We start from the raw sequence: 11353 nt of genomic DNA on the forward strand, positions 1-11353 counted from the left end.
AAAAAAAAAAAAAAAAGACCTAACAAGTCTCAGGATATCCATACAATGATCATACTATGTAGGCATACTAAACAGAAAGACTCATCTAGAAAGGCAGTTACTAATTTTCAATGTAACCTGAAGAACAGAATGATCATTAAGGATTGTAGAAGAGGGGCTGGAGATGGGTCAGTGGTGAATAGCACTGCTCTTGCAAATTCTCAGCACCCACATGGTAGCCCACAACCATCTATAAGTCGGTCCACCTGACACCCTCTTCTGGCCTTCACAGGCACTATATGCATGAGTTGCACAAATACTCATATATGCAATGAATACATAAAATATACATTAGAAAAACCAAGCAAACCGATTCTAGATGATTAAAGGTACAGGACACATCCATATGACATTTTGTACAAATGACTGCAAATACAGAGTTTTGGAAGGCAATGTAAGAAACTAGGAATGCTCCTCAGTGACTGTGCCTGGAGGGGTCTATGTTTCCCTCTCCCCATTAGAGACCTATGCTCACTGTGGAATCCAGCTTGGTATGACCCTTATACTTCAGCCATCATAGTGCTGGCTCATATAGATGCTGCCACACCTAACTATTTTTCATGAGAACACTTTTATTACAATTTCTCTTATTTAGTAATGTTCATTTGCTTCCCAGCATCCACAGCAGGTGCTCAGAATTGCCTCTAACTCCAGCTCCAGATGATCAAATCCTGGCCTGACCTCAGCAGGCATCTGCACTCACCTGCACAAACCCACACACAGGTACACATATCAAAACTAATAATAAAACCAACTATTTTTTAAGATAAAAAAAGACAAGGCACAACAGGGAGACTGCTAAGATACTAACTTATTTTCTTGTGCACAAAGCTGTCACAACAGTGAAGGCAGCAAAACAAATGAACACACACACACACACACACACACACACAGAGCAGCTGCCAACTGTGGCCTATGGGCAGAAGCAAAGGCCTTTGGGACTAAAATAAAATGGGGTGGAGTTCTTTAAAGGGTTCTTTTAATTTTTTTTTTTTCCGAGACAGGGTTTCTCTGTGTAGCCCTGGCTGTCCTGGAACTCACTCTGTAGACCAGGCTGGCCTCAAACTCAAAAATCCGCCTGCCTCTGCCTCCTGAGTTCTGGGATTAAAGGCGTGCACTACCAAGCCCGGCTATTTTAATTTTTTGTCTCTTTTTTTTTTTTTTTCCAGAGCTGAAGACCGAACCCAGGGCCTAGTGCTTGAGGCAAGCGCTCTACCACTGAGCTAAATCCCCAAGCCTTAATTTTTAATAACAAAGCCAAAGAGCCAGTAAGCAGGGAAGGCAGGGCTCGCTCACCGTGTAATACTTGAGTTTCTTGTTGTGCATGTGGATGATATTGGTACAGACCCCATTCAGGAAGTCCTGGGAATGCGACACCAGGACCAGGATGCGCTTGAAACTGTGAAGCCAAACATCAGGAAGGTCTCAAGTCAGAGACTTTCAAAGAAGGCTACATGGTGAGACCCAGGAAGCCCTCAGCCTCTCACACTCTCAGTGAACCCAAGTGCCCTTAAAGCTCCGGCAGCCAACAGGGATGCAGGCACTCTGCACCCCTCAGTAACAGGGGCTCCTGGAGCCTTGCAGTGGTGAGACAGCCCAAGGCCCAAGTCTTCTGTTCTGTCAACAGGATGAAGTACGGATGGGTAGAGTCATGCTATCAACAGTCTATACACACACGAGGATCTAAAGAAAAGGATCTAAAGAGGCGTGGATGGGGTCAACCCAGACTCAATAAGAGAAACAGAAGTCCTTTCTTTTTGAAGACAGCACTAAGGCAGCTCCTGTTTATTTAACGTTGAGACAATATTTACTATTATTTTTCTGTATCACCACCACATCATGAATTTAAGCATTAGACTCACTTTAAATGATTTATGTACGCATGTGTGCACATGCACACATACAATTAAACATTTTCTTTAGTGAAGATGCTGTATTTTGAACATAGAAAAAACAAGACTCATGTATTTCAGACTTAAAATACCACCCCAACGAAACAGAAAGGGCCAGTCTGACTACACTGGCACTGGCTGCATCTGGCCTGTCTCTGGCCTTCCTTCACCTGCACTCATCAGGGCAGTTTCTGAGCACCTAATCCCTTTGTACTCTGCTACTGACCTCCCTGGGACTGCAGCTCCCAGCCCCATCTCTTACGTCTTAAGTTCCTCTTCCAGCCACACACAAGCATCCAGGTCCAGGTGGTTGGTAGGCTCGTCCAGAAGCAGCATGAAGGGCCGAATAAAGAGGGCTCTGATGGATGCCAAAGGAAACAGAAACACCTTAAATGCTAAACGAAAGGTGCAGCTTTCCTGTCATGTTGGTCAGGTCTGGACTGAATCCTTAAGCCAATCTGTTTACTACCTCAGAGGAAGGAAAGGCTCTAGAGTTCAGGACTGACAAAAAGGTAGAAAGTGAATTACAGGAATTAGGACTGCAGGGAAAATGGAGATCTGCACCTGAAGGTAGTGATGGAGCTGGTGCGCATCAGAGGACAAGGGGAAACAAGTTACTAAGGCAACAAGCATTAAGGTGAGATTACTTGACAGGGCTGACAGACTCCAGCAAGTGGCCAAACAATGTCCTTTTCTTACACTGGTAAAACAAGGGACAAGCTGAAGCCCTGGCTTCCGGACTGCAGTCAGCAGTCTTGGGGAACTCAGTTAAGAGCGTTTCTGATCATCACACTCCAGCCTGCACTGAACGAGCTCCTGAACCAGCCAGAGAAACTTCTGGCCAGCAAGTGGAGTCTACACTCGTGCTCTAAGACATGAAGCCAACTCTCAGAGGCCATGAGGCAGGCAGCCTCGACAACTTGCTTCCCAGGAGCAGGCTTGAGTGCAGTGTGGACTCCCCACAGAGAGGAAGTAAGAAGTAAATGCCTTTGAATGTTGGTGCTTAGGTAAGGAAGGCCTCAGTGAGGTGAGCAGGGTGAGGCAGTCATCAGGATAGAGCCCAAGGAGGACACATTCATGGCTTTATAAGGAAGAGACGAGGACAGACATTCAAATTTCCTTCTCTCTCATCAAACGAAGCCTACACTACACTACACGACACTCCAGGACCTACTACAGCAGCTGAGCTCCCCTGACCTTGTGCCTCTAGAGTCATGGACAAAAATGCACCTATTTTGTTCACAGTGTGCAGCCTGAGATGCTCCATAACTTTATAATTTTAAGAGAAAGCACACACATCTCAGCATGCTGGGAGGGTGCAGGTGTAGTGCTGGACTACAAACTCACTTTAACCTCAGGCTTACGGGGTAAGAAGGACGGGTAGCATCAATGTGCCCAGTATCATACTACCATAAGAACTAGCAGGACAGCAGCACAAAAGGCAGGAAGGGGGTCAAGATGAAAACCGACACTTAACTACCATTTTACTTGGGTCTGCTCAGAGCACGACTGGAACTGACCCACATTACATCACTAACGGCTATCTCATCTGACACATAACACTCCTACCAGAGTGAACATTCCCCTTTGAGACAGGGGCTCCAAGGGATGGTGGAAAGGGGAGAACTCACCTAGCAAGAGCAACTCTCATCCGCCAGCCACCACTGAAGTCTTTCAGCTTCTTGCGCTGCATAGCGGGTGTGAAGCCCAATCCATGTAAGATCCTCGAGGCCCTCATCTCAGCTTTGTCAGCATCCAGCTCTTCCAGTCGCTCATAGAGCTCCATGAGTTTCTCACACTCCGCATCCTCATGTGCTAACCGCTCAGCCTCTCTCTCCAGCATGGCCCGCTCGGTGTCCACCTCCATCACACACTGCAAGGGTGTTTTCTCGCTAGGAGGCATCTCGCGAGTCAGATGGTAGATGTCGATGTGCTCTGGGATGGGCACCTCACGTTTCCCAATAGCCGAGAGCAGCATGGACTTTCCTAAGAGGGTGACAGGCGACACTCAGCCCCTTCACCGCCACTCTTTGGCGGTTCCTAACAGGCAAACCAGGATCCCCATCCTTTAAGTCACCGGCTCGCTCTCAGGCTCTCCTTCCCAGCTTCCCTTCAAGTCTAATCTTACTGTGCCTGTGAAATCCTGTTCATTTACAAAGGCTTCTTCACACCACCACTCCTCACCCTCACTCCCCCACCAACCTCTCTATAGCACCTTCTGTCAAAAACTCCCATAGTACCTGCTACACACAGCTGTGTCATAAGCCCAATGTCCCCGGCATGTCTGGTCCCCCACTCATTGAATAAAGTTCTTGCTTTGTTAGTGCTAAACACATAGTAACGGACAAACCAAGAAAGAAACCTCCTCCCCTGACCCCCAAGGGCCTCACCAATTCCATTTAAGCCAATGAGGCCATAGCGCCGGCCTGAGTTTAGTTCCAGTTTGGTGTCGCTGAGCAGCTCTTGGCCATGAAAGGTAAGGGAGAGGTTGATAATGTGGACATCAGTACTGTTGGGGTGAGAAGCCAGGACACCGGTGACAGCTCGAGCAGCAGCTTTCTTCATCTCAAAGTCCTCCAGCTCCTTGGTCAGCAAATCCACTTCTGGGGCAGAAGTGGAATTTGGGAAGGGTCAGTCAGACAGACTCAGATCTGGGACCAATAGGCAAATCCCACAGGACCTGAGCTCAGGTCATGCGAAGCAGATTCAGAGTTCGGAGGGCTTTACACAGTGCCATGACACAGACTAGCCTGACACCCTGCTTTCACAGGCAGGCTTTTCTCAGCAGCCCTTTTGAGTCTAAGCTCTCTCCTGCCACTTCACTTCCCTCCACTGTTTCCCCCTTCACCATCTTCCATAGCTCTGGCCATGGATAAAGCTTCCCCATGGCCTAACTTGATCACACTAGCTGCCTTCTAGAATCTTATTTTGGGGACAATTCCTACCACTTGATATTTCTTCATATGTTTAGTGCATCTATGGTGATTCATATTCTCTCTCTCTCTCTCTCTCTCTCTCTCTCTCTCTCTCTCCCCCTCCCTCCCTCCCTCTCTCTCTCTCACACACACACACACCTCAAAACACAGTCTCTCAAATAAGAATCAACAGGCCGGGCGTGGTGGCGCACGCCTTTAATCCTAGCACTTGGGAGGCAGAGGCAGGCGGATTTCTGAGTTCGTTCGAGGCCAGCCTGGTTTACAAAGTGAGTTCCAGGACAGCCAGAGCTATACGAGAAACCCTGTCTCAAAAAACCAAATAAATAAATAAATAAATAAGAATCAACAACTGCAATGACTAAAGTAGACATAAGTAACACTGCAAAATGACATGGGATAGCAAATGGGAACACAATCATGTGTGTAAACCACAAGTTTGCACAAGAATTTAACGTGTAAAAGGACAATACCATGTGTGGTAAGATTCAAAGGGCAGTGAGCAGTCTACATGCAGCAGAAGGACTGTGCAGTTTTCCTGGGCAATGAAGACAGGGTTAGACTGGGATGGTTGTTATCATACACTGCAATGTTTGCCCATGTCACAGTTAACTTAGCTGTCAACTTCACATAAACCTGGCAAGAGGAACCTCTACAGAAGAACTGCCTCATCAGGCTGGCCAGTGACCATGTCTAGGGCATTTTCCTAATTTCTAATGAATGCAGAGGGTCCAGTGTAGGCAGTGAAGTCTCTAGCTGAGTGGGTCTGTGCTACATAAGCAAGCTAGTTGATGCCTGGTATAGTGGCTCATGCCTTTAATTCCAGCACTCCAGAGGAAGAAGCAGGAGAATCTCTGAGTTCAAGGCCAGCTGGTCTACAAAGCAAGTTCCAGGACAGCCAGGGTGGTTACAGAGAAACTGTCTTGAAAAACAAAAGTCCTTGCCTGACTTCCCTCAAAAATGGACCTGGGAAGCTGGGTAGTGGTGGCAGCGAACGCCTTTAATCCCAGCACTCGGGAGACAGAGGCAGAGGCAGGTGGATTTCTGAGTTCGAGGCCAGCCTGGTCTACAAAGTGAGTTCCAGGACAGCCAAGGCTGTCTGGAAAAACCAAAAAAAAAAAAAAAAAAGGACCTGGGAATACAAGAAGAAATGAACTTTTTCCTCTCAAGTTAATTTTAGTCAGAGTGTTCTGTCAGAGCATCAGAGAAAAAAATAAAATAAAATTTCTGAGAGCAAACTATGTTTACAGTGTGAGTGAGTAGCTTATTTAATATGCAAAAATGCTACAATAAATCCCCTAAACCTAAATAACAAAACCATAAATATATTATCAGAGAAATTACATGAAGATATACGGTATGTTACCCATTACTCATTGGTATAATCACTATCCCTGTGACACGAAGAGTACCATATGAGCCAGGGATGGTGGCTCACACCTTTAATCCCTGCAGCTAGGAGGCAGGGGCAGGTGGATCTCTCTATGATTTCAAGCCAGTCTAGTCTACAGAGTTCCAGGACAGCCAGGAAACACAGAGAAACCCTTCTATCTCCAAACATCTGCCTCCCCCCCAAAACAGACAGCACCATATGGTAAAGCCTGATATACTCACCACCATAGGTAGGAAGAAAAACAGGAAACAGTACAAGTTGCCTTCCCTTTTATTGTCTACTGCAGCACCAACCAAGGTAGATCAAAACCTCCCATCTGTGTTTGCCACTTTTGTTCAGTTTCCTTCATCAGTAACAAGTTTTAACTCGGGTGTGGGTGTCACTAAAAAGTTTCATGGCATATAAAGACATGTGTCTGTGGGTGCTTTACTCTGTTTAAAAAGATGGGGGTGGGGGACAGCCTGGCCTCAAACCTTCGTCTTTTTACCTTAGCCTTCCAAATGCTGGAATTAAAGGCCTATGCATCTGCCTCCAGATTCTGATCTTGCCTGCAAAAACCAGCTCAGGAAAACTCACCAACCTACCTCCATCTCCTGTGGTCTCTCTGCCATTGGCCTCCTCGATTTTCTCTTCTGCCACCTGAGGTTCTGTGACAGCATCTCCATTTTCTTCATGTCCCTTTCTGGGCCGCTGTCGGGCTTTGGCAGCCTCCTTCTTTTTGGCTGCCTTCTTCTTGGCCAGGTCGGAAGGCATGGTGATGAGCCACAGGGGTAGTTACTGTCCTTTCAGGAGTCTGAAGAAAAGCAAACGGATACTCCAAAATTCTAAACTTACAGGTAAGAATGTCTGAGTGGTATCCCATCCCTCCTTGGAATTTTCCTATCAAGCCTCTGGTGCCCAACTCTTGTCCCCGCCAACTTTGTCCCGGCTTCTCACACTCTCTCGACCGCTCCTCCAGCCTCATCTCCTCCCTTGGGGTTCGCGCGCCAATCCCCACCGCCGGCTTCACTCGGATGCGCTCTTCCCCCAGGGCCTTAGTGAGGGACCGCTCTGCCCCTCGTCTCCAGTTTCCGAACTTGGCGCTGGCGCACCTCTGCCAGCCGCCTCCTTTTCGGTTCTTCGCCAGGAGTTCGTCCCGGACCTCCCTTCCGTCCCTCTCATCCACCCCACCGACTGCAGCGCGGTTCCTCTCCGGGAACCACGAGTCCTCCCCAGCGGGTCCCTAAGGGTCTCTGCGCTCGCTGCCCCTAACCTCCCCCACACCCCGCTCGCCGGCGTCTCTGCCTGGGCCAGTTCTTTTCCCTTTCGGCCCTTTCCATTCCGACCCTGAGCTCCCTTCCGCTTCTCCTCCCGCTTCCTGCTCACGGGTCCACACTCTCCTCCCCTCCGGCGCCCCTTCCCCCTCAACTCACGGGGGCCTCGCCGCTCGGCCTCTGTCGCAACAGAGCTGCTCCTTGAGCTCCTCCGCGTGCGGCCGGCTCCCCAACCAATCACGGCCCCGGGCGGCCCTTGGCGCGCTGCCGCGAGGGCTTCTGGAAAATGTAGTTCTCAAATCGTAAGAACTTAGGGCGGGACTCTCCTCCGGAACTACCACGATTCCCTGGCGTTGCGCAGTTCTAGTGACGTCATCAGAACGCGCGATGATTCTGGTTGGGGGAGGATTAGAGTCCAAGAGGCCCGTCCTACCAAGCCGGTTTGAAGAACTGAAAACTGCAAATCCCAGATTGCTCCTCCGAGAGGTGGGCTGGTCTCCCAAACGATACCCCACCCCTAGCAGATAAATTTACCAGGCTGCTCTACTGGTTTAACCAGCAGGAAGTGCAACTAAGTTTCCCGGCAAGCGTCCTAAGAGTGCGAGACCAAACAATGAGAGAAGAGAGTTAGAAGGTGGAGGGGAAAGAAGAGTGAGTTGCTGCTGGGCAGAGGTGGCTCTGAAAGTGAAGTAACCCTTTGTAGACCACGCCAACAGAACTCTGTTCGAAAAAGGCATCCTAGTCTCATGGAACCGAAATTGAGAGCCTCGTCCATCGCTAACCAAACTTTTTGAAAGTGCCAGACGTTGTGCTGAACCCAAGAGTTTCTGGGTTCCACCAGAGCCATGCAAATGTGGTGGAAAAATCTAAAGTAAAGGACCACTTTGCTGAGTTTTAGCTCTATGGAAACTTAGCTGTGACTTGTTTCATTTCCTTTGAGTCTCACTGTCTAAAATCTAAAGCAGACTTAGTGTTAGGAACATTATAAACTAGATCTGTAGCCTCATACACAAAACAACTCTACGACCCTTGCTACCTGTCCAGGGTCCTGTCCACTGGTGTGTCATCATTGATGACACAGAAGGAAGCAAACTTAATGCCCCTGAGTGCATTCTCAGAAAGTGACCCCCTTTTCGTCTAAGGTCACCATGTTCCCAAAGCTAAATAGAAATTAGGCGTGAAGATCATTGAGGGTGGACATCACAAGCAGCTTCAGAGCCTGCCCCCTGTGTCTTTGGCAGCACAGTAATTTTAAGATGAAAACGGGCTAAAGAGATGGCTCAGCAGTTAAGAGCACTGACTGCTCTTCTAGAGATCCTGAGTTCAATTCCCAGCAACCACATGGTGGCTCACAACCATCTGTAATGAGATCTGATGCCCTCTTCTGGTGTGTCTGAAGACAGCTACAGTGTACTCATATACATAGATAAATAAATGAAAGAAAAGGGAGGAAGGTGAAAGGAGGCTTTGTTTCACACACAGCTTTAAAAAAAAGAAAAAGGAAATTCAAATGGGCCTGCCAATTGCCTAGACAGGAAACTGCTGCTGCTAAGGAATTTGTCTGTTCCAGAAACGAAGCACTAGTATAAAACCCACGTGACCGTTGTCCATTCCTACCAATGAGAAACATTTTCTTGGTCCACTGTGCACCTCTGCCTTTGAGGGTGTCCTCATTTTACTCTATGGTAAACTCTGTCTTCACTACTCAGTGCCTCATTGGAATTTATTCAGCAGAGATGGCAATGACTGGAAAGCCTAAGGGAGTCAGAATAAGATCCCTGACAGACACAAAACACTAATCTTGCCTCTCTTCCCCCAACAGTAGAAGCAGTTCTCCTCTGCTAGAATTTAGAGTTCAGAGTTAAGTCATTTAAATACCACTGACCATGTTCCTAGAATAACCTCCACCAGTTGAGTAGTACTATTGATATTTCACACAATTGGCATGAGCATACACAGATTACAAAGTAGCAAGGAACTTTATTCAAAGGCCAAGTAATATCACAGATGAGAAATGCAGTCAGTCTTGACCACAGGGCACATGAGTAAGTGTCCTCGAGTCTGATGCTTCATTTCATGAAGTCTAAGGAAAAGAGAGGCTGCTTACTACAGAGGGTAATATGAATGGTTCTCTACTGTAACAGACAGATTTGACTTACACAAGCTTTTGCTCACTACATGTGTCCTTTCCCATGATGCATTCAATCTTTAAAATTGTACTTTATTATTATTATTATTATTTCTATACCACATGCACATTGATGTCAGACAATAGCAATTGATTGAATTGATTCTGTCCTTCAATTAGAATCAAACTCAGGTAATCAAGCTTTGTTGGCAAGAGTTTTGTTGTTGTTGTTGTTGGGTTTTTAACCTGCTAAGCTGTCTTGCGAACCCTTTAAAATGTCTTATTTATTTGTGTGTGTGGTGTATGCTCAAATGTATCTATGGGTCTGTGCACCCATTTGTGTGTGGAAGCCAAAGGAGGATTTTCAGTGTACTGTTTTGTCACCCTTTGCCTTATTCCCTTGAGACAAGGTCTCTCACTGAACCTGGAGCTAGGCTGGCAGCCAGCAATCCTCCTGCCTCCACACCACCCTTCATAGCACTAAGGTTACAGCCATGTGATTTCCTTTTTATATGAGCTCTGAGACTTTGAACTCAAGTCATGTTTATGTGGTAAGTGCTGTTAAATCCTGAGCCATGTCCCCAGACTTCTGCATCTGATTTATTTATATGCAATCCCAAGTGTGTGTAGGCACAGAATAGTAGTAGAATGTCAAAGGACACAGTTTCTCCTATTGCACATGCACGGAAAACTAGTTCAGATCAGATTATCCCATCTCTCTTGTTTTCAGGATGTGTCCCAAGACGTGTTAGAATAGAAATGAGGCATTATCAAGGGGTCATTAAGGAATATAACTTATTGCCATTATTTAAAGTTGGTATACCTACAGGCCAATACAGACTAGGTTCCCAGATTTTCAACGATGTCTCTGTGCATGGTATAGGCAGGTAGGGATTCTAGGCTGCCCAGTGAATTGTTAGAAGATTGATGGTCTGAACCAAGTGGAGTGTGAGGGTGCTGAGCTATGTTTGCCTGGCTTGTTACTAATCAAGCTCACATGGAGTTTCAGTACTTACAAGTTACTCCTTGACTCCTGAGAAAGCTCTTAAGGATGAAGACTTATTAAAAAGAGCATATACCGGCAGGGCAATGGTGGTGCACACCTTTAATCCCAGCACTCTTGGGAACCCTGTAAGTTCAAGGCCAGCCTGGTCTACAGAGCAAGTTCAAAGACTGCCAGGGCTACCCAGAGATCCTGTCTCAAAACAGAGATAGATAGATAGATAGATAGATAGATAGATAGATAGATAGATAGATACCCAGAGATCCTGTCTCAAAACAGAGATAGATAGATAGATAGATAGATAGATAGATAGATAGATAGATAGATGGATAGCTACCCAGAGATCCTGTCTCAAAACAGAGATAGATAGATAGATAGATAGATAGACAGACAGACAGACATACAGATAGGGAGCTCGCACTGGCTGCACAGAATGAGTTTTATTGTCGTATCTCTACATATGTGATAACATGTATTATCATTCTTCTTCATTTTTCTTGCCCCATGTATTAGTCAGGGTTCTCTAGAGTCACAGAACTTATGGATAGTCTCTATATAGTAAAAGAATTTATTGATGACTTACAGTCTGCAGTCCAATTCCCAACAATGGTTCAGTCGATGGAAGTCCAAGGATCTAGCAGTTACTCAGTCTCACACAGCAAGCAGGCGAAGGAGCAAGAGCTAGACTCCCTTCTTCCAATGTCCTTATATT

General features: G+C 46.7%; 1 protein-coding gene across 1 annotated transcript in view; it reads right to left on the minus strand.

Moving 5' to 3' along the window:
* The window catches only part of Abcf2 (ATP binding cassette subfamily F member 2), a gene marked incomplete at its 3' end in the record, with an annotated part of 11068 nt that extends 3291 nt beyond the window's left edge, over positions 1-7777 (minus strand). Inside the window, exons 1-6 of the mRNA XM_021162170.2 lie at positions 7670-7777; positions 6842-7050; positions 4322-4534; positions 3563-3917; positions 2194-2289; positions 1336-1438 (exon numbers count right to left, since the gene is read on the minus strand). Of these exons, the coding sequence (XP_021017829.1) occupies positions 1336-1438; positions 2194-2289; positions 3563-3917; positions 4322-4534; positions 6842-7010 (936 nt within the window). The remainder of the gene's footprint in view (positions 1-1335; positions 1439-2193; positions 2290-3562; positions 3918-4321; positions 4535-6841; positions 7051-7669) is intronic.
* Positions 7778-11353: the final 3576 nt, after the last annotated feature.

Source organism: Mus caroli, chromosome 5 (assembly GCF_900094665.2).
Source record: "Mus caroli chromosome 5, CAROLI_EIJ_v1.1, whole genome shotgun sequence".
Taxonomy (NCBI): domain Eukaryota; kingdom Metazoa; phylum Chordata; class Mammalia; order Rodentia; family Muridae; genus Mus; species Mus caroli.